Source organism: Amblyraja radiata, chromosome 30 (genome assembly GCF_010909765.2).
Source record: "Amblyraja radiata isolate CabotCenter1 chromosome 30, sAmbRad1.1.pri, whole genome shotgun sequence".
In the NCBI taxonomy this organism is placed as follows: domain Eukaryota; kingdom Metazoa; phylum Chordata; class Chondrichthyes; order Rajiformes; family Rajidae; genus Amblyraja; species Amblyraja radiata.
Window position 1 is genome coordinate 5,206,034 of NC_045985.1, and position 24,090 is coordinate 5,230,123.

The 24,090-nt window shown below is 45.9% G+C and overlaps 1 protein-coding gene across 1 annotated transcript; it reads right to left on the bottom strand.

Annotated features, from left to right (window-relative positions):
• Positions 1-311: 311 nt before the first annotated feature.
• LOC116989919 (nuclear factor 7, brain-like) lies at positions 312-22,789 on the bottom strand. The gene is made up of 8 exons (XM_033047473.1): positions 22,749-22,789; positions 20,062-20,257; positions 19,881-19,976; positions 12,364-12,597; positions 8,763-8,785; positions 8,534-8,670; positions 6,460-6,503; positions 312-512 (listed from the first exon to the last, which is right to left on the bottom strand). Exons 1-8 carry the CDS (start codon positions 22,787-22,789, stop codon positions 312-314), a joined length of 972 nt encoding a protein of 323 aa, XP_032903364.1.
• Between the last annotated feature and the right edge of the window lie 1,301 nt (positions 22,790-24,090).

Here is a 24,090-nt window from a genome sequence, read left to right on the forward strand (position 1 = left end):
AAATGCTAGAAAGAAAGAAATTGTCTGTAATACAATCTCCGCAACACTCTTATTTTGTTTAAGTTCCAACTCGTTCAAAGTGGTTGAAGATCAAATGTCCTTGGAATTGTCCGAGCGATCTACTCAGAGGGCAATTAGTGATATGCAATAAATGCTGGTCATGCAGCGACATCTACACCCTGAGACATTGATCACCGACTTACATTAATTCCTTAAAAAGAAGGTTAAGTTTTGTTTATTAAGAACAGTATTTTATAACTCGTGATATTGATGAAAGACAATACAAATAATAGCACAAAGTATTACTCACGTTAGACAACCAGGCAGCTCTTGCGGTCTCTCCTGTTCGTTTCTCTCGTCATGCCGGATTGTGTCTCAGTCACCGCCGCTGCTCCCACGTCGATGCCGGCCTCCAGCATCGCAATCTGTTCCAGATACACCATCCCCACGGGCAATGGGTTCATATATCGGCCGATTCCGCAGTGTCGGGTTTTTACCAGCAGGTGGGGACCCTGCGCCGCGTAAACATTTAGACAGCTCGACATCAGTTGAAAGCGGCACTGCAGCGAACTGAACTTCCTGACATGCATGAGGTTGCGTACATGAAATTTGTACCAACCTTCTTGACATGATGCATATTTTAAAAAAATATTCTGCTATTTTGAAGTTCTACAAGCATGCGATTTGTTTAATATATTCCCTCCATATCCCCCCCCCCATTCCCTCTGTTGGTTAATATTCCCTCCATTGACGAACTGTACACTGCAAGGGCCAGGAAGCGAGCGGGTAAGATCATCTCTGACCCCTCTCACCCTGGCCACAAACTCTTTGAATCACTTCCCTCTGGAAGGCGACTCCGGACTGTCAAAGCTGCCACAGCCAGACATAAAAACAGTTTTTATCCACGAGTAGTTGCTCTACTCAACAGCCGAAAATCTGTAGCCTCCCTTTGATCTGGTATTTTGTTGGTTCACATGCTTGATCAATGGTGTTTTATCATTAATGTTTTATTATTATTAATGTTTAGTGTTTTCTGAGTCATTCGTAACTGTCACTGTATGTCATGTTGTTACTTGTGGGCGGAGCACCAAGGCAAATTCCTTGTATGTGAATACTTGGTTAATAAACTTACTTACTTACTTATATAATAATTTATAATGCTTGGTTCATCGTTGTTGATGTCCATAATTCACTGGGACACAAGAGTCTGCAGATACGGCACATGCATGAGGTGGAATAGTGTAGAGACCCTCAATGCAGGAGCGACAAGTGAACTTCTGGTAGAATTAGTGTTCAAGAAGGAACTGCAGATGCTGGAAGATCGAAGGTACACAAAAATGCTGGAGAAACTCAGCGGGTGCAGCAGCATCTATGGAGCGAAGGAAATAGGTGACGTTTCGGGCCCGAAACGTTACCTATTTCCTTCGCTCCATAGATGCTGCTGCACCCGCTGAGTTTCACCAGCATTTTTGTGTATATTCTGGTAGAATTAAAATGGTCAAGAAGTATTTATGGAAACTGAAGGTGGAACCTCTTTGAGGGTAAAGACCCCCTAAACATTGATACAGTAATAGATTGATGCAAGAGATACATTTAATCCCCATTTGTTGAATTTGGATAATTCGCACGACCAGTAAAATGCCCAAGAACCTAATAGAAAAGTTTATTTATTCGAATTCCTTGCCTTGGTGCTTTCAGTGCTTAAAGAAAATAAACCCCAAATGTATGCACTTTAGAGCTTGGTTTTAAAATCAGGTACAGTGAAAAGCTTTTGTGCGTCCACTCCAGACAGCGGAAAGACAATGCATGATTACAATCGAGACATTACAGTGTATCATCATCATAATGAAGGCCGCCAGCTCCATGATGTTAGGCCGCAGAACGACCGGAGTTATGACCCGGAAAACAATCGCATCTCCGGCAAGGTAAGAGATTATAAAATAATTTCGCCCGTCCGTCTCCCCCCTCCCCCAAATAAAACACACCAGAGAAGATTAAACCATATTTTAAATCACACTGAAAATAACAAAAAAGACGAAAAGACAGACAGGCTGTTGGCGAGGCTACCATCGCTGACGTAGCCACCCGGTATTGATACTGATAAGGGAATAACGTTTAGTGCAAGCTTAAAGTCCGATCAAGGATAGACCGAGGGTCACCAATGAGGTAGTTTGTAGTTAAGCACTGTTCGCTGGCGGTGGTAGGATGATTCAGTTGATTGGTGACAGCTGTGAAGAAACTGTCCCTGAATCTGGAGGTGTGCGTTTTCACGCTTTCCACAAGCTAATGGGACACAAAATTGGCCTGAAGGTCGGATTCCGAGGGCGCTGGTAGAGGGTTGCTCCTCAGAATGGAGACAGAGGGCAAGTGGGTTGCCGCAGGGCTCGGTGCTGGCTCAACTGTTGACATTGTTTAAACAATGTAGACGATTTGGATGTGTATGTGGGCGGCATGGTTACATAGATACATAGAAAAGAGGTGCAGGATTAGGCCATTAGGCCCTTCGAGTCAGCACCAGCCATTCAATGTGATCATGGCTGTTCATCCACAATCAGTACCCCGTTCCTGTCTTCTCCCCATACCCCTTTATTCCTCTAGCCCTAAGCGCTCTATCTAACTCTATTTTGAATGCATCCAGTGAATCGGCCTCTATTGCCTTCTGAGGCCGATAATTCCACAAATTCACCCAACTCTCTGGGTGTAAAAGGTTTTCCTCATCTCAGTTCTAATGGTTAGCCAGTTTGAGATGAGACTAACATTGGTTAAAATAAATTGTCCCTAGTATGTAGGATAGTGTTCGTGAACGTGTGATCAAGAATGGGTCCACAGGGCTAACACTCATTGCAATTTAGAAGGATGAGTGGGCCTCTGATAGAAACATATGCTTTTTTTTAGCGGATTGGACGGGCTGGATAGAGGAAACATGTTTCCGATGTTGGGGGGAATCCAGAACCAGGGGTCACAGTTTAAAAATAAGGAGAATGTCATATCGGACTGAGATGAGGGAGAACCTTTTCACCCGGGGAGTTGTGAATTCGTGGCATTCTCTGCTAACGAAGGCAGTAGCGGCCAATTCACTGGTTGTGTTCAAGAGAGAGTTAAGTGTAGCTCTTAGCGTTAACAGCATCAAGGGATATGGGGGAGCAGGGAGGAACAGGGTATTGATTTTTGAATGATCATCCATGGTCCAGTTAAATGCTCCTCGATCGAAGGGCCGAATGGCCCACTCCTGCACCTATTTTCTATGTTTCTACGTTTCTGTGGTGACATTTTGGAGAGTGAATCCATTTATCTGGGATGGAACTGGGCCAATGGGCGGATTAAAGGCTGATTTAATTAACTCGGATAAGTGTGATGCAAGTTGGTAAACAGGCCAGGGCAGATTATACACATTATAAAGTTACACCCTGTGTTATTTTTAGCAGACTAGAGAAACATTGGAATGCAGACACACAGCTCCATGAACATTGCATCATGGATGGGCAGGGTGGTGACGAAGGCGTTTGACGTATTTGCTGGGTCCGTGAGGGTATGAAATATAGGATTTGATACAACTGTACAATACACTAGTAAGATCCACACCTACAGATTCAGGGACAGTTTCTTCCCAGCTGTTATCAGGCAACTGAATCATTCTTCCACAACCAGAGAGCGGTGCTGAACTACTATCTACCTCTTTGGTGACCCTCGGACTGTACTTGATCGGAATTTGCTGGCTTTACTTTACACTAAACGTTGTTCCCTTATCATGTATGTATACACTGGATGTGACTTGATTTTCTGCTAACTGGATCGCACGCAACAAGAGCTTTTCACTGCAGCTCGGTACACGTGACAATAAACTAAACTGAACGCCTGAACTAACTGCATTTATAGTACCTTCCCTCTCACCTCCATCAGGGATCACAGCCGTCCTTTCAAATGAGACAGAGGTTCACGGTCACCTCATCTACTGCATCCTGTATTCCTGGTGACGCCTGGTGCACATTCGTGTGAAAGTCCAGAGTCGCCGACCATTTGGCTGAACACTTGCACTCGGTCCGCCAAGGGCTGCCGGATGCCAACTATTTTAACTCGTCTTCCCATTCCCACGTTGACCTTCCTGTCCTGGGCCATCTCCGTTGCCAGAGTGAGGCCATACACAAACTGGAGGAACAGTGCCTCATATTCCCAACAACATCAATAACAGTATTATTTTATGTGCAGCAGGACTGACAGGGTCAGGGCAAATTTCGACCAGAGACTCGGGATGCGAACTCATGTCCTCTCTCCACAGATCCTGCCTGACCAACTGCAGACCCATCCCAAGCCCACTTGACTATCTCAGCTTTGTCCACCCACACAACAGAGGCCTGGGCTCAGGCAAAAGACTCTGAGTCAGAGATTTTGCAACCAACTTTGATGGGAGTTGGGAATGTTGATTACAAATCTGGAAGATTACGGACATGGGGGATGGAATGGCAACATTCCTTGAATGAGGAGCGAGGATTATTTACTAACATTGGAGTCAGGAACAGAAGTGTGTCCCGCAGTTTAAGGAGGGAAAGTTGTGAGGAGTGATATAGATGCAAACTCAGATTAAGGACACGTAAGAATGTTATTACTCCGCCCCGGTACATATGACAATTAACAACTCATGACTATTACTCTCTCTTGGGCTGAGGGCGGCGATTAAAGTTTCACCTGATGGATTAGGTGAAAGAAGGGAAGAAACAGAGGCAGATAATCAGAGGAAAATATGTAAAAGGGGGTGGTTCATTGAAATCAAACCCACTTACAATATTGTAGGTCAGTAGATTAATACAACAGATACATTTAATACCCTGTTGTAGTTGGATAATTCACACGACCAGTAACATTCGTAAGAACCGAATAGAAAGATTGTGTTTATTTGAATGATGTGCTTGCTGCTTCTAATACTCCAATTGAAATATACACAAATCGCTTTGGACAGTATAGCTTGCTTTTAAACTCTGTTTGTGAATGTCCCTGTCTGTAAATTGACTCCTGCATTTCAGTTGCCATTCCTGGCTGCACTTCAAAGAGAATTCCACCAGTAAAGTACTTTGTGGTCTCCTAAAAGAGATGCGAGGACATTGTGTAAATGTAAGCGGGTTGTTGCTGTACGCACTCGACCTTGGAGGGAATATTCCATTTCCGATGCGCAAACAGGGGTAGTGGATAGACGAAGTAGCCGATGACGTCCGAGGGCTTGGAATGAACATTGGTCACTCGGGTTTTCTCTGAAACGGCGACAGAGACGGCGAGAAAGCGAAGGGAAGAGTCGGGGCTCGAGCAGAGGAAAGTGGGAGCTGGTTGGAGACTGGCAGTGAGGGAGATGAAGCGTTAAAGCGGTGAACGAGAGCAGGAAGCAGCACCGATACAGACATGATGTACCTGAGAGAGAGGTGAGGGAGGGGTCTGGCGGCGACTGAAACAAGGAATGATCTACATATCCTACAGAGAGACAGGCAGAGCCTGAGCACAACGGGCTCCCACCTGGAACCGGGAATTCGGTTTGAACCCATTCTTCCAAAGATCCGTTCCGAAGAAAACGAATCTGTTGTGTGGAGAGCAAATGCTGCAAACAGGCTGTAAATACAATGAGTCGACGGACTTTAGGACCCGGGGGAGCCCGGTGCTCAGGACCCGCCGCCCGCGGCTGCTGCTGAACCCGCGGGAAGGGAGATTGTTTCAATCTTTATATTTTCACAAAAGTAATTTCTGTTCCGTTGCCGGACGCGGTTAACGGTTTAAAATGAACGGATCGACAGACAGTTCTGATTTTAGTTGCTGTTTATTTCACTCTTCCCACATTTACATTCCCCCTGGTTTTATTTCCACGCTCACTGGGGTTTGTTTCACGACGCGGAATTTGGGGATTAAATGGGAGCCGTTCGTTCAGCGCCGACCTGTTGTCCACCGGGTTTCTGCCCCACAGCCCCTGAGCCCCGCTCCTGACGACGGTCCCGGGACCCGACCCTTTTACACACCCGTAGCGGAACCGGAGCAGATTCTCAGCCACTGGTTTTCATCCCAAATACCGAACAAAGGATAAAGTTTCTCCGTGAATTTATTCCCAGTGAAGGTGTGGAGATGGGACTTGGTGTCCGCGTCGTAAAATGAAACTGTCCCGGACTCGTAACTGAGATAAACTCCCACCCTCCCGGGGATGGGACGGGCGGGGAGAGGGGATGGAGGGGAGGTGGATGCATTAAACTCGTCATCCAGCCGCATGATGCTCCAGAATCCAGTCTCCCGTCTCTTCCTCTCCACAGGCTCTGCGGCGACTCCCAGCCTCCATCTCCGACCCCCCGCCACCTCCACCTCCCAGTAATGTCTCCCCGATGTGAATCCCTCCGATCCCATCACACGCGAATTGACTGTAAACCTCTTCCCGGTGTCAGGGAGACGCCTCTCGGTCTCGGTACATCTCACCCTCTTCCGATCATCAGACACCTCGAGCCGCGCATGCGCTGTTTCCACATCCAGGGTGACGGAGACTGGGGGGAGAAGCAGAGAATCAGAGAGTCCCCGGGGGTCGGGGGGAGACTCGGGCAGCGCGGCCCCGGGACCGGGGGAGAAGCCGCTCGGCTTCAGGCACCGGCGGGAGAACAACTGACGCCTTGCACGGGGTTTCTCCCCCTTGCTGGTCGTGGTGGGAAATAGTGGTGGGGCGGGGGGGGGGGGGGGGGGGGGGGGGGGGTGCATGGGGTGGAGATTGTAGGAAGAGGAGGTTGATGCGAGTGGTAACTAGAGGTGGTTAAAGAGGAGGTAGAGATGTGGTGGAGAGGGAGGGGTGTGACTGTCGGCTGTGTTCAGGGATCTCCCATCTCCAGCTGCCTGTGTGAAAGTGAATCTTCCCGGCAGCTGCGTTTGCTACTGGAATAAAACGACAATTCCCCCTCAGCCCATAATTCCACACAAGCTCTGCATCTACACGTTACTCACATGTGTCTGATAAATGAGGATAAATTAATCTATGTCCGTTTTATTTAACAGAATGAATTGCAGATGCAAGTTTACTAAAGAGACAGAATGTGCTGAAGTAATTAACAGAGGCTGGGTCAGCATCTTTGCAGAACATGTATAGGTTTTGTTTCAAAGACAGACACAAAATGCTGGAGTAACTCAGCGGGACAGGCAGCATATCTGGAGAGAAGGAATGGGCGGCGTTTCGGGTCGAGACCGAAGTTAGGGGAGAGGGAGAGACCGAGATAAGGAAGTGCAAGGTGTGAAAACGTTAACAAAGGGATGGAGATCAAGATAAATGTAGCATAGATCAATGTTGGCTGGGAGAAGGTAACAACAAAGCAAACAGAGATAAAATGTAATCGGAGACAGTCAAACTGGTTGGAGAACTGTGAATGGGGAGGGATGTAGAGTGAGTGAAAGGAAGGGCTCCTTGAATTTAGAAAAGTTAATATTCATACCTCTGGGTTGTAAGCTGCCCAAATTAAATATGAGCTGATGTTCCTCCAATTTGCGCTTGGCCTCACACTGACAATGGAGAAGGCCCAGGACAGAAATGTCAATGTGGGAATGGGAGGGAGAGTTAAACTGTTTAGCAACCGGGATATCTGGTATATTTAGGCAGACTGAGCGGAGGTGTTCAGTGAAGCGATCACCAAGCCTGCACTTGGTCTCGCCATATAGACAATAGACAATTGGTGCAGGAGTAGGCCATTTGTCCTTTCGATCCAGCACCGCCATTCAATCTGATAATGGCTGATCATCTACAATCAGTACCCCACAATATACAGGAGACCGTGCCTGATACAGTGGATACAGTAGATGAGGTTGAAGGAGGTGCAAATGAACCTCTGCCTCACCTGAAAAGACTGTCGTGGTCTTTGGACGAAGTCGTTGGGAGGAGGTATAGGGACAGGTGTTGCAACTCCTGCGGTTGCAGGAGGAAATAGCTGGAGAGAGGGTGGTTTAGGTGGGAAGGGACGAGTGAAACAGGGAGTTGCAGAGGGAACGGTCTGCGGAAAGCGGAAAGGGGTGGGGATGGGAAGTTGTGCCTAGTGGTGGGATTCTATCTCCACCCAACACAAGTGAGAGGCGGATACCAGCGAGAGGATTGTTTTGATAGGCCAATTGTTGGATGAATGCCAGGGAGGGAAAGACAAACGGTGTGAGATAAGGATGGAAGGGGGTGTGCATTGTGAAGCCAGAGGTGGGGATGTCCATGTGGTGGAGGATGTGGTGGAGGATGTGGTGGAGGATGTGGTGGAGGATGTGGTGGAGGATGTGGTGGAGGATGTGGTGGAGGAAGTGGTGGAGGATGTGGTGGAGGATGTGGTGGAGGATGTGGTGGAGGATGTGGTGGAGGATGTGGTGGAGGATGTGGTGGAGGGGAGAAATGGATACGAGTGCAGGTGAGGTACAGGGAAATGATGGTGGTGGGGGGGTCAAGAATCTGCAGGAGGACGGGGTGGGGGATGGAGGGAGAAGGTGTGTGTGTGCGTGCGTGTGTGGGAGGGGGGGGTGTATGTTAGTTTAAAAAAAACAGAGAATTCAATAATTTTACCGTAAGGTGAAAAGCTAAACCGCTTAATGGCATCAGATATTTCTGTTATCATTGTGCTCAACACAAAGGGGCGATAGATCGTTTCAAAGGCCGGGGCAGCGTCTGTCACTGACAACGATTCAGTATCAACACTCGCACTGCAAACAGTAAACACATGGTGATACATTGAGCATGTCAATGGTGTTACATTACACATCCACGCAGAGTTTCAGTCAAGAGCTTGTCCTACCTGCTCTCCCGACCAGCTTCATCCTGAAATAAATAAAACACAAAGCTCAATTCATTGAGATACAAGAAATGCAAAATGCCATCTTATATAAAACACAAAGTGCTGGAACACGGCGTAGCAGGCAGCATTTCACGAGGATGTGGATTGGTGACGCTTCGGTTCGGCCCCCTCCTGTACATCATCGAGACCCAACGTAGACTAAGTGACCCAGATCTGCGGAACATCCCGGTTACTAAACATTCCAACACCACTTCTCATTTCCATTTTGTTCTTCCAGTCCTGGGCCTCCTCCATTAACAGAGTGAGGTCACACGCTAAATGGAAAATCGGCACCTCATATTCCGCTCGGGTAGTTTACAACACAGCAGAATGAACATTGACATCTCCAATGTTAGGTAACACAATCTCTCTCCCCATTACCCCATTTCTTCCATGTGCCCAACTTAATGAGCTTCCACTTTTCACACCAACCCGCTCTCTTACCCATTCCCCCAGAACCCTTTCTCCTCTAATCCTCCATCTGGCAACATATCTCTCCTCTTTTCTTACCTGACCCCCTTTCTATGCTTTTCCTCTCTAGCCGATGTCCACACAACTGCCAGGCAAACCTCCCTCGCCTGTATCCTTTGCCTGTCATGAGGCTTTGTCAAACTCCATCGCTTTTCCAGCTCCCCACCCCTCACAACAACAATCTGAAGAAGGGTCCCGACCCGAAACGTCACCCATCCAAATCCCCCGCAGATAGAAACATAGAAAATAGGTGCAGGAGTAGGCCATTTTGGCCCTTCGAGCCTGCATCGCCATTCACTATGATCATGGCTGAACATCCAACTCAGTATCCTGTACCTGCCTTCTCTCCATACCCCCTGATCCCTTTAGCCACAAGGGACACATCTAACTCCCTCTTAAATATAGCCAATGAACTGGCCTCCACTACCTTCTGTGGTAGAGAAATCCAGAGATTCACCACTCTCTGTGTGAAAAATGTTTTTCTCATCTCGATCCTAAAAGATTTCATCCTTTTCCTTAAACTGTGACCCCTTGTTCTGGACTTCCCCAACATCAGGAACAATCTTCCTGCATCTAGCCTGTCCAACCCCTTAAGAATTTTATAAGTTTCTATAAGATCCCCCCTCAATCTTCTAAATTCTAGCTAGTAGAAACCAAGTCTATCCAGTCTTTCTTCATATGAAAGTCCTGACATCCCAGGAATCAGTCTGGTGAACCTTCTCTGTACTCCCTCTATGGCAAGAATGTCTTTCCACAGATTAGGAGACCAAAACTGCACGCAATACTCCAGGTGTGGTCTCACCAAGACCCTGTACATCTGCAGTAGAACCTCCCTGCTCCTATACTCAAATCCTTTTGCTATGAATGCTAACATACCATTCGCTTTCTTCACTGCCTGCTGCACCTGCATGCCTACTTTCAATGACTGGTGTACCATGACACCCAGTTCTCGTTGCATCTCCCCCTTTCCTAATCGGCCACCATTCAGATAATAGTCTACTTTCCTGTTTTTGCCACCAAAGTGGACAACCTCACATTTATCCACATTATACTGCATCTGCCATGCATTTGCCCACTCACCCAGCCTATCCAAGTCACCTTGCAGCCTCCTAACATCCTCCACACAGCTAACACTGCCCCCCAGCTGTCATCCGTAAACTTGGAGATGTTGCATTCAATTCCCTCGTCCAAATCATTAATATATATCGTAAATAGATGGGGTCCCAGCACTCAGCCTTGCGGTAACCCCACTAGTCACTGCCTGCCATTGTGAAAAGGACCCGTTTACTCCTACTCTATGCTTCCTGTCTGCCAGCCAGTTCTCTATCCACATCAATACTGAACCCCCAATACCGTGTGCTTTAAGTTTGTATACAAATCTCTGATGTGGGACCTTGTCGAAAGCCTTCAATGAATTTACCATTTTCCAAATGTGCTGCTATCCCATCTTTAATAATTGATTCTAGCAGTTTCCCCACTACCGACGTTAGACTAACTGGTCTGCCATTCCCCGTTTTCTCCCTCCCTCTCTTTTTAAAAAGTGGGGTTACATTAGCTACCCTCCAATCCTCAGGAACTACTCCAGAATCTAAAGAGTTTTGAAAAATTATCACTAATGCATCCACTATTTCTGGGGCTACTTCCTTACGTACTCTGGGATGCAGCCTATCTGGCCCTTGGGATTTATCGGCCTTTAATCCATTCAATTTACCTAACACCACTTCCCGGCTAACCTGGATTTCACGCAGTTCCTCCATCTCATTTGACCCCCGGTCCCCTGCTATTTCCGGCAGATTATTTATGTCTTCCTTCGTGAAGACAGAACCAAAGTAGTTATTCAATTGGTCTGCCATGTCCTTGTTCCCCATTATCAATTCACCATTTTCTGACTGCAAGGGTCCTACACTTGTTTTAACTAATCTTTTTCTCTACACATATCTATAAAAGCTTTTGCAGTCAGTTTTTATGTTCCCTGTCAGTTTTCTTACATAATCTATGTTCTCCCAGTCCTCTGGTAGGCTGTTTTTTTCTGGCTAATTTGTACGCTTCATCTTTTGTTTTGATTGTTGCCCAACCCGCAGAGTTGCTCCAACACTTGATTTATTCCACCTGAATTCATTGGGACTGATGGTTCACATCACAACGGAAACCATTCCATAGAACTTTAGGAGCTGCTGAAAATTCCCATTTCCCAACTCTGACCCCAGCTGACACAGCTTGAGGGTATTACACAAATGAACAAAGAACCAAGAATGTGCAAGGAGTGTTAGTGAAAAATCTGCCATTGATCTGAGGATCAAACTTACAGGAAAGACTGCACACTTCGTGAGTTTCTTTGGCTAATTAAAGGAAAATTAACGGAATTTAATATTATCTTGATTAGTACGGGTGTCAGGGGTATGGGGAGATGGCAGGAGAATGGGATTAGAACAGGCAGATCAGTCACGATTGAATGGCGGAGTAGACTTGATGGGCTACTACTTTTCCGATCACTTCTGAACTAATTAACTTATTACAGTCACATGTACTGATGTACGGCAAAAAGCCTTTGTTTGCCTGCTATCCTGTCAATGAAAAAACTGTACATGTGTAAAAACAAGCCGTCCACTGTGTGGAGATAAAGGATAAAGGGTACAACATTTAATGCAAGATTAAACATTGAAGTATCAGATCATAATAAGAAAGTGAATTGAAGATGAAATATCAGGTGGTCTTTCAAAAGTTCCACTAGAGATTCAGTCAAGATAATATAGAACCCTCTACCACAGGAGTGGTAATTTCATGGGGACGTGGATAAATGTGGATAAACACGAGAGATGTGGCAACTGTGGGCACTGTTGGTGGATGTTGTGAGTAGGTGGGGAGAGGCTTGTGCGGAGCAGGAAAACTGACAGCAGTGGATGGGCCGAATGTCCATGATGTAGAGAGGGGAATTTGGGGCATTGTTGTCGAATGTGGTGAGTAGATGGAACAGACGGAACATTGACCCAGTACTGAATTACTGGTAAATGCAGCATTTATTTCAGAAATGTAACCCACCATTTTGTGACTGTGCACTCTCACTTATCCAAACTGTAGTGTAACTCCTTACCTTAAGAAATATCACATCGGCCTTGTGGTCGATCTGTTCCTGTAACTTTGAGAGTTCCTCTTGAATGGAATTTAAATTCTCTTGAATATCTTGAAGATTTTTCTTCATTCTTTTTACAATCTTTTTCTCTTCCTCCCGGATATCTCCAAGGAAGCGCTGCTCTTTCTCAGTGAATATCTGGTGCAGTTCAGCAAACTGGGATGTGATCTGTGACTGAAGGTTGTGTGACTCTTCCTGTCAGATGAAAAGTTAAAATCAATATATTATGTCACTCTGCTGTGTTTCCTTATGACATGGAAGGTGACATTTGGCGAGTGAATCTCGAGTCCTGAAGTGCAGAAACATAGAAACATAGAAATTAGGTGCAGGAGTAGGCCATTCGGCCCTTCGAGCCTGCACCGCCATTCAATATGATCATGGCTGATCATCCAACTCAGTATCCCGTACCTGCCTTCTCTCCATACCCTCTGATCCCCTTAGCCACAAGGGCCACATCTAACTCCCTCTTAAATATAGCCAATGAACTGGCCTCGACTACCCTCTGTGGCAGAGAGTTCCAGAGCTTCACCACTCTCTGTGTGAAAAAAGTTCTTCTCATCTCGGTTTTAAAGGATTTCCCCCTTATCCTTAAGCTATGACCCCTTGTCCTGGACTTCCCCAACATCGGGAGCAATCTTCCTGCATCTAGCCTGTCCAACCCCTTAAGAATTTTGTAAGTTTCTATAAGATCCCCTCTCAATCTCCTAAATTCTAGAGAGTATAAACCAAGTCTATCCAGTCTTTCTTCATAAGACAGTCCTGACATCCCAGGAATCAGTCTGGTGAACCTTCTCTGCACTCCCTCTATGGCAATAATGTCCTTCCTCAGATTTGGAGACCAAAACTGTACGCAATACTCCAGGTGTGGTCTCACCAAGACCCTGTACAACTCCAGTAGAACCTCCCTGCTCCTATACTCAAATCCTTTTGCTATGAAAGCTAACATACCATTTGCTTTCTTCACTGCCTGCTGCACCTGCATGCCCACTTTCAATGACTGGTGTACCATGACACCCAGGTCTCGCTGCATCTCCCCTTTTCCTAGTCGGCCACCATTTAGATAATAGTCTGCTTTCCTGTTTTTGCCACCAAAATGGATAACCTCACATTTATCCACATTATACTGCATCTGCCAAACATTTGCCCACTCACCCAGCCTATCCAAGTCACCTTGCAGTCTCCTAGCATCCTCCTCACAGCTAACACTGCCCCCCAGCTTCGTGTCATCCGCAAACTTGGAGATATTGCCTTCAATTCCCTCATCCAGATCATTAATATATATTGTAAATAGCTGGGGTCCCAGCACTGAGCCTTGCGGTACCCCACTAGTCACTGCCTGCCATTGTGAAAAGGACCCGTTTACTCCTACTCTTTGCTTCCTGTTTGCCAGCCAGTTCTCTATCCACATCAATACTGAACCCCCAATGCCGTGTGCTTTAAGTTTGTAAACTAATCTCTTATGTGGGACCTTGTCGAAAGCCTTCTGGAAGTCCAGATACACCACATCCACTGGTTCTCCCCTATCCACGCTACTAGTTACATCCTCGAAAAATTCTATAAGATTCGTCAGACATGATTTACCTTTTGTAAATCCATGCTGACTTTGTCCAATGATTTCACCACTTTCCAAATGTGCTGCTATCCCATCTTTAATAACTGACTCTAGCAGTTTCCCCACTACCGATGTTAGACTAACTGGTCTGTAATTCCCCGTTTTCGCTCTCCCTCCCTTCTTAAAAAGTGGGGTTACGTTTGCTACCCGCCAATCCTCAGGAACTACTCCAGAATCTAAAGAGTTTTGAAAGATTATTACTAATGCATCCACTATTTCTGGAGCTACTTCCTTAAGTACTCTGGGATGCAGCCTATCTGGCCCTGGGGATTTATCGGCCTTTAATCCATTTAATTTACCCAACACCACTTCCCGGCTAACCTGGATTTCACTCAATTCCTCCAACTCCTTTGACCCGCGATCCCCTGCTATTTCCGGCAGATTATTTATGTCTTCCTTAGTGAAGACGGAACCAAAGTAGTTATTCAATTGGTCCGCCATATCCTTGTTCCCCATGATCAACTCACCCGTTTCTGACTGCAAGGGACCTACATTTGTTTTAACTAATCTCTTTCTTTTCACATATCTATAAAAACTTTTGCAGTCAGTTTTTATGTTCCCTGCCAGTTTTCTTTCGTAATCTATTTTTCCTTTCCTAATTAAGCCCTTTGTCCTCCTCTGCTGGTCTCTGAATTTCTCCCAGTCCTCCGGTATGCTGCTTTTTCTGGCTAATTTGTACGCATCATCCTTCGCTTTGATACTATCCCTGATTTCCCTTGTTATCCACGGATGCACTACCTTCCCTGATTTATTCTTTTGCCAAACTGGGATGAACAATTTTTGTAGTTCATCCATGCAGTCTTTAAATGTCTTCCATTGCATATCCACCGTCAACCCTTTTAGAATTAATTGCCAGTCAATCTTGGCCAATTCACGTCTCATACCCTCAAAGTTACCTTTCTTTAAGTTCAGAACCATTGTTTCTGAATTAACAATGTCACTCTCCATCCTAATGAAGAACTCAACCATATTATGGTCACTCTTGCCCAAGGGGGCACGTACAACAAGACTGCTAACTAACCCTTCCTCATTACTCAATACCCAGTCTAAAATAGCCTGCTCTCTCGTTGGTTCCTCTACATGTTGATTTAGATAACTATCCCGCATACATTCCAAAAAATCCTCTTCCTCAGCACCCCTGCCAATTTGATTCACCCAATCTATATGTAGATTGAAGTCACCCATTATAACGGTTTTGCCTTTGTCGCACGCATTTCTAATTTCCTGTTTGATACCATCTCCAACTTCACTACTACTGTTAGGTGGCCTGTACACAACACCCACCAGCGTTTTCTGCCCCTTAGTGTTTCGCAGCTCTACCCATACCGATTCCACATCCTGCAAACTAATGTCCTTCCTTTCCATTGCGTTAATCTCCTCTCTAATCAGCAACGCTACCCCACCTCCTTTTCCTTTCTCTCTATCCCTCCTGAATATTGAATATCCCTGGATGTTCAGCTCCCAGCCTTGGTCACCCTGGAGCCATGTCTCCGTGATCCCAACTATATCATAGTCATTAATAGCTATCTGCACATTCAACTCATCCACCTTATTATGAATGCTCCTTGCATTGAGACACAAAGCCTTCAGGCTTGTTTTTACAACACTCTTACCCCTTATACAATTTTGTTGAAAAGTGGCCCTTTTTGATTTTTGCCCTGGATTTTCCGGCCTGCCACTTTTACTTTTCACCTTGCTACCTATTGCTTCTACCCTCATTTTACACCCCTCTGTCTCTACGCTCACACATTTAAGAAACCCTTTCCCTTTAACTCCATCCTCCACTAGCCCATTCGACACCCCACCCCCCTTATTCAGTTTAAAACCACCCGTGTAGCAGTGGCAAACCTGCCTGCCAGAATGCTGGTCCCACACCTGTTAAGATGCAATCCGTCCCTTTTGTACAGTCCCTTGACAGAAATAGTCCCTTCGGATCAACATGTCCATGCTGGGCTCTGTACGTATCTACACTAATTCTATTTACCCGTATTTATCCATAGCTATCATTGCCTTGGCAATTCAAGAGCTCGTCTTGCTAAATCTGAAATATCTGGTGAAAGTAATGTAACCGACATGACCTTATGTAATGAACCAAAATTTGATAAAAGGAACTTGAGGTTAAGAAGTCATTAGGAGGCAGTGACCATAATATGGTGAGTTTTAATCTACAATTTGAGAGGGAGAAGGGTAAATTGGAGGTGTCAGTGTTACAGTTAAACAAAGGGGACTATGGAGCCATGAGGGAGGAGTTGGCCAAATTGACTGTAAAGATACCCTAGCGGGGATGACAGTGGAACAACAATGGCAGGTATTTCTGGGAATATACAAAATGTGCAGAATCCAAAGAGGAAGAAAAATACCAAGGGGAGTAAGGGGCGACCGTGGCTGACAAGGGAAGTCATGGATGGTATAAAAATAAAAGAGAAGACGTACAACGTAGCAGAGATGCGCGGGATGCAAGAGGATTCAGTAATGTTTAAAGAGCAACAGAAGGTACCAAAAAGGCAATACGGCGAGAAAAGATGAGGTACGAAGGTAAGCAAGCCAAGTGTAAAAAAGAGGAGAGTAAAAACTTATTGTGGTATGTGAAGAGGAAAACATTAGTTAAGACCAAAGTTGGACCCTTGAAGACATCAAAGGTGAATTTATGATGGGGAACAAGGAAATGGCAGATGAGTTGAAAAGGTACTTAGGATCCGTCTTCACCAAGGATGACACAAACAAGCTTCCTGATGTACTAGTGGCCACAGGGTCTGGGGTGACGGATGAACTGAAATAAATCCGCATAAGGCAGGAAATGGTGTTGGGTAGACTGATGGAACAGGATATGTGGAGTCAGTATGGATAGAATTAAGGAATTGTAAGGGTAAAAAGACCCTAATGGGACTTATCTGCAGCCCCCCAAACAGTAGCCTGAACATAGGGCGCAAGTTGAATCAGGAGTTAAAATTGGCATGTAGCAAAAGTAATGCTGTGGTTGTTATGGGAGATTTCAGCATGCAGGTAGACTTGGAAAATCAGGTTAGTACTGGACCCCAAGAAAGGGACTCTGGAGATTGCCTTCATGATGGATTCTTAGAACAGCTTGTATTGGAGCCTGCCAGGGAGAAGGCAATTCTGGATTTAGTGTAATGTAATGAACCGGATTTGATAAAGGACCTCGAGGTTAATGAGCCATTAGGAGGCAGCGACCATAACATGGTCAGGTTTAATCTACAATTGGAGAGGGAGAAGAGTAGATTGGAGGTGTCAGTGTTGCAGTTGAATAAAGGGGACTATGGGGCCACGAGGGAGGAGCTGGCCAAAGTTGACTGGAAAAATACACTAGTAGGGATGACAGTGGAACAAAGATGGCAGGTATTTCTAGGAATAATACAGAAGGTGCAGGATCAGTTCATTCCTAGGAGGAAAATTCCAAGGGGAGAAAGGGACGACCATGGCTGACAAGGGACGTCAGGGACAGTATAAAAATTAATGCGAAGAAGTACAATGTTGCAAAGATGAGCGGGAAGCAAGAGGATTGTGTAATGTTTAAAGAACAACAGAAGATAACCAAAAAGACAATATGGGGAGAAAAGATGAGGTACGAAGGTAAGCTAGCCAAGAATATAAAGCAGGATAATAAAAGCTTCTTTAGGTATGTGAAATTAGTTAAGACCAAAGTTGGACCTTTGATGACCGAAAATGTGAATTTATTATGGGGAACAAGGAAATGGCAGATGAGTTGAACAGGTACTTTGGATCTGTCTTCACTAAGGAGGACACAAACATTCTTCCTGATACAGTAGTGGCCAGAGGATCTGGGGTGACGGAGGAACTGAAGGAAACCACATTAGGCAGGAAATGGTGTTGGATAGACTGATGGGACTGAAGGCTGATAAATCCCCAGGGCCTGATGGTCTGCATCCCAGGGTACTTAAGGAAGTGCCTCTAGAAATCGTGGATGAATCGGTGATCATTTTACAATATTCTATAGATTCAGGAACAGTTCGTGTGGATTGAGGGGGGTGGGGGGGTAGCTAATGTTAGAGAAAACAGAGACCAGTTAGGCTGATATCGATGGTGGGGAAGGTGTAGGTGTCAAATCTTAAAGGTGTAATAGCGGCACATTTGGATAGCAGATCAGTAGAACAGGATCGGTCCGAATCAGCATGGATTTATGAAGGGGAAATCATGCTTGACTAATCTACTGCAATTTTTTGAGGATGGAACTAGGAAAATGAACAAAGGTGAGCCAGTGGATGTAGTGTACCTGAACTTTCAGAAAGCATTTGATAAGGTCCCACATAGATTAGTGGGCAAAATTAGGGCACATGGTATTGGGGGTAGAGTGCTGACATGGACAGAAAATTGGTTGGAAGACAGGGATTAACGGGTCTGTTTCAGATTGGCAGGCAGTGACTAGTGGGGTACCGCAAGGCTCGGTGCTGTGACGGCAGCTATTTACATTATATATTAATGATTTAGGTGAAGGGATTCAAAGTAACATTAGCAAATTTGCTGATGACACAAAGCTGGGTGGCATTGTGAACTGTGAGGAGGATGCTATGAGAATACAGGGTGACTTGGACAGGTTGGGGGAGTGGTTGGATGCAGTTTTATGTGGATTAGTGTGAGATTATCTACTTTACTGGCAAAAACAGGAAGGCAGATTATTATCTGAATGGTGTCAAGTTGGGAAAAGGGGAAGTACAACGGGATCTGGGGGTCCTTGTTGAACATTCAATGAAAGTAAGCATGCAGGTACAGCAGGCAGTGAAGAAAGCGAATGGCATGTTGACCTTCATAACAAGAGAAGTTGAGTACAGGAGCAAAGGGGTCCTTCTGCAGATGGGCAAGGCCCTACTGAGACCACACCTGGAGTATTGTGTGCAGTTTTGGTCCCCTAATTGGAGGAAGGACTTTCTTGCTATTGAGGGAGTACAGCGTAGGTTTACAAGGTTAATTCCTGGGATGTCGGGACTGTCATATGCTGAGATAATGGAGCGGCTGGGCTTGTATACTCTGGAAGTTAGGATGAGAGGGAATCTTATTAAGGGTTTGGACACGCTAGAGGCAGGAAACATGTTCCCGATGTTGGGGGAGTCCAGAACCAGGGGCCACAGTTGAATAATAAGGGGTTGGCCATTTAGAACAGAGATGAGGAAACACTTTTTCACACAGAGAGTTGTGAGTCTGTGGAATTTTCTGCCTCAGATGGTGTTGGAGGCTGTTTCTCTGGATACTTTCAAGAGAGAGATAGATAGGGCTCTTCAGCATAGCATAGCAGTGTCAGGGGATATGGGGAGAAGGCAGAAACGGGATACTGAATGGGGATGATCTGCCATGATCGATTGAATAGCGGTGCTGGCTCGTAGGGCCGAATGCCCTTCTCCTGCACCTATTGTCTATTGTCTATTGCCCCATTTGCACTATTTCCACCTCTCCGGATTTGGCTCACCGGGTTCTAAAATTTTCTATCCAAGAATTTGTTCAAATATCATTTAAATATTGTTATGGTACCTGAATCAACAACCTCCCCTGGCAGCTCGTTCCATATACCCACTATCAAAGTTGCCCTTAATGTTCGTATTAATGTTCATAATCTGTTCCCTCTCACCTTAAACCTATGCACTCGCATGCTCGCACGCCTTACTTAGTGTAAAAGACTGAGTATTCACCCTGACATTTTGTTTCGTGATATTATACACCTGCAATAGATCATTCTTCAGACTCCTGTGCTCTAGTGAGTGAAGTCCTTGGCTGCCCAACCGCTCCCAAGATCTCGGGTCCTCGACTACTGAGCTCTATAGAGGTGCCCATTATTACAGGCATCACAGGGATCAAAATTACACAAAATAATGAAATCGATAGTACAAAGCCTCACCTGAACTCCAGAAATATTCTCTTTCTGTTGCTGCTCCATTTGCTCGATCACTGATTTCTTTTCTGTGAGAGATTCGAAAGATGATTTCACCTGTTCCTGGGGTTGGGGTTCAGATCAGAGAATAAAAATGTCAGACAATAAAGAAAATATTACACATTGATCAAAATCGATTTGGTTTTACCTTGTAGAATTCAATTGCTTCATCTATCAGCATGAAGCTGTGAGTCTTGTGTTCCTGCGCAGTTGCACAATTCAAACAGATCAGTTTCTTGTCCGTTTCACAAAACAGCTTCAGTTCTTCCTGATGTTTCTCGCAGTGAAGTTTACTTTCCTTCTCTTTGAGATTCAGGCTCAGTGCTCGAGCTTTCTCAGACAGTCTAACCAAGGCCCGATTCACCCTGAGGGTGCGGTCTGTAAACCCGTCTCTACATTCCGGGCAGGAGTTTCTCGCCTCCCTGTCCCAACTCTGTGTGATACAGGAGCGGCAGAAGTTGTGCCCGCACTCCAGTGTCACCGGATCGGTGAAGAAATCCAGGCAGATGGGACAAACTGCCTCCTCGCTGAAACTGTCGAAAATGTCTTTCGCAGCCATTTTATCTTCACTTCCTGGTTCAAAATGTTTTCTCTGACGTGGATCTGCTGAATATGGTCGGTCACGTGACCGTCACTATGGCGCAGCGGTAGAGTTGCTGCCTTACAGCGAATGCAGCGCTGGAGACCCGGGTTCGATCCTGACTACGGGTGCTGTCTGTACGGAGTTTGTACGTTCTTCCCGTGATCTGCGTGGGGTTTCTCCGAGATCTTCGTTTCCCCCCCACACTCCAATTTTTGGTAAATGTAAAAAATTGGATTCGTACATGTAAAAAATGTCCCTAGTTGTTGTAGGATAGTGTTAACGGCCGGGGATCGCTGGTCGGCGCGGACCCAGTGGGCCGAAGGCCCTGTTTGCGCGCTGTATCTCTAAACTAAATTAAACCCAACCCCTACAGCACCGTGTCGCTGCGCCCGCTGGCGTCCCGGGCAATTAATACTACTTGGCTGCAAGTGTTCAGTGTGAAGATGTCCTGGCCGCTTCCAGCTCATCTCACACGAGGGAGGGGTAGATTGGACATTAAACTGGCCTGAATATGGACGAGAAAGACTAAGGCAGGACAGAAAGGGACGGGGCCCGGCGCTAAGGAAGCCTCGGGTGTAACCTGAGGAGACGTTGCACCTGTTGGGCAGTGGAACCCGCCGCCCGCATCTCCGTTCACAGCCCGGGATCAGGATGGACGGAGACCTCCCTCCGCCCTTATTTTATTCCACAACAGTGCACCTGTCTCTCATGCAGCAGTAGACAAAATTGCTGGAGAAAATCAGCGGGTGCGGCAGCATCCATGAAGCGAAGGAATATATCAGGTTTCGGGTCGAGACCTTCGTCAGGCTGAATATTAACACTATCCTGTACACACTAGGGACAATGTTACACATCCACCAAGTAAATTAACCTACATAGCTGTTCGACTTTAGAGTGTGGGAGGAAACCGAAGATCTCAGAGAAAACGCACGCGCTCACGGGGTTGAACATAGAGACAGCACCCGTAGTCGGGATCGAACCCGGGTCTCTGGCGCTGCAAGCGCTGCAAGGCAGCAACTCTACCGCTGCGCCACCGTGGAATCAGTGAGTGTGGAACACGGAACACTCAGATTCGAAAGCCCAATTGGCAGCATTTCCTCCCGCCCCTGCAGGTCATTCTTGCCGCTAATGCTTCCGAGATGGCGCCCAACCAAGGCGTCTATTTGCGTGCGATGCAGATCTACAATCACATATTACAATCGCCCCACACTCTTAAATCTCTACTCCCACCTCAACATTTCTCACTTTAACTATGATCGGACTTTGCTGGTTTAACCTTGGACTAAACGTTATTCCATCATCGAGTATCTGTCCACTGTAAGTGGCTCGATTGTAATCATGTATTGTCTTTCTGCTGACTGGTTAGCGCGCAACAAAAGTATTTCACTGTACTTCGAAACACGTGACAATAAACTAAACTGAAAAGCCTTATTCCCTCAGATAGGCACAAAATGCTGGAGACCGCCTCTACCCGAAACGTCACCCATTCCTTCTCTCCAGAGATGCTGCCTGTCCCGCTGAGTTACTCCAGCATGTTGTGTCTATCTTCGGTTCAAACCAGCATCTGCAATTCCTTCCTACACTCCGAGCCAGATTTCCCTTGTTGCTTCTCTCTCTCAAATCTGTGCCCATTTGAACCTCGCTCACATGGGAAAGACCCCGACCCTCTGCTCCCCATTCCCCCTCTCCACACCGGACCCGAGCTTCAACCCTATGTGAAAGCTTTCAAATTCCCTTCTCCACTGAGAACCTGCACCCGCTTCTCCAGCCTCACCCTCGAACCGAATCTCCTCATCCTTGAAACCATTCCAGTGAATATCTCCTGCGCCCTCCCGATGACCCTCGCTTCATTCATTAAGTTTGGTGACCACAAATAGGCTTGATGCACCAGTTGGGTCCAAACCTGTATTTTATACCGATTCAACATAACCTCCTGATGAAGTAGGAAGGAACTGCAGATGCTGGTTTAAATCGAAGACAGTTACAAAATGCTGGAGTATCTCAGCAGGACAGGCAGCGTCTCAGGAGGGAAGTAATCGCTGACGTTTCGGGTCGTGACCCTTATTCGGACTCTTTCACATTTTTGTCTACATCTCATTATATCACCGTCTATATATCTCGCTTCCCTTTCCCCTGACTCTCGGTCTGAAGAAGGGTCTCGACCCGAAACGTCACTCACTCCTTCTGTCCAGAGATGCTGCCTGTCCCGCTGAGTTACTCCAGGTTTTTGTGACTATGTCCTGATGTTGTACTCTGGGCCTTCATTGATGAGGTTCTGGATTCCCGTTGCCATTACTGGCTGGACTTCAATGTGATTTACGCAGGTAAAGCACTCTGTGGTCTCCGAAAAGAGATGCGAGGTCATTGTATAAATGTTAGCGGGTTGTGACGCTGCAATACTGAGAACTATACGCTGCCCAGTGGAACTGTCCCTTTTCCCTATCTATTGTACTGGAGTTTGACTTGATTGTAATCAGTGGCACAATCCAGGGACACAATTTTAAATATTTCCCCCCCACCGTAAATACAGTTTATCACCACAAATGTAAGAAAGAAATTGTCTGTAATACAATCTCCGCAACACTCTTATTTTGTTTAAGATCCAACTCGTTCAAAGTGGTTGAAGATCAAATGTCCTTGGAATTGTCCGAGCGATCTACTCAGAGGGCAATTAGTGATGTGCAATAAATGCTGGTCTTGCAGCGACATCTACACCCTGATAAATTTATCACCGACTTACATTAATTCCTTAATAAGAAGATTAAGTTTTGTTTATTAAGAACAGTATTTTATTAACTTGTGAAGTTGATGATAAAACAATGCAAATAATAGCACAATGTATTACTCAAGTTAGACAACCAGGTAGCTCTTGCGCTCTCTACTGTCCGTTTCACTCGTCATGCCGGATTGTGTCTCAGTCACCGCCGCTGCTCCCACGTCGATGCCGGCCTCCAGCACCCCACGGGCAATGGGTTCATATATCGGCCGATTCTGCAGTATCGGGTTTTTACCAGCAGGTGGGTACCCTGCGCCGCGCAAACATTTAGACAGCTCGGTGCTGGAGAAACTCAGCGGGTGAGGCAGCCTGAAGAAGGGTCTCGACCCGAAACGTCACCTATAACGTCTTGGCGTGCTGAATATTTGTAAACCATATTCTGCTATTTTGAAGTTCTACGTGCATGCGTTTCGTTTAATGTAATAATTTATAATACTTGGTTCATCGTTGTTGATGTCCAGAATTCATTGGGACACAAGAATCTGCAGATGCGGCACATGCATGAGGTGGAATAGTGGAGAGACCCTCAATGCAGGAGCGAGAAGAGAACTTCTGGTAGAATTAAATTGATCAAGAAGCATCAGGAAGCTATGAGCGGATCCTCTTTGACGGTAAAGACCCCCTAAACATGACGAATTGATACATTAATAGATGAATGCAATAGATACATTTTATCCCCATTTGTTAAATTTGGATAATACACACGACCAATAAAATGCACAAGAACCTAATAGAAACGTTTATTTATTCGAATTTCGTACCTTGGTGCTTTCAGTGTTTAAATGAAATAAACCCCAAATGTATGCACTTTAGAGCTT

What these genes read in the sequence shown, in the direction of transcription:
- LOC116989919 (XM_033047473.1), bottom strand. Translation starts at nt 22,789, where the DNA reads ATGGCAACGGGAATCCAGAACCTCATCAATGAAGGCCCAGA. An exon ending in CTCATCAATGAAGGCCCAGA is followed by an intron (nt 20,258 to 22,748) that starts GTACAACATCAG and finishes GGCCTTGGTTAG; the next exon opens with ACTGTCTGAGAAAGCTCGAG. An exon ending in CAGCGCATGCGCGGCTCGAG is followed by an intron (nt 513 to 6,459) that starts GTGTCTGATGAT and finishes TACGCGGCGCAG; the next exon opens with GGTCCCCACCTGCTGGTAAA.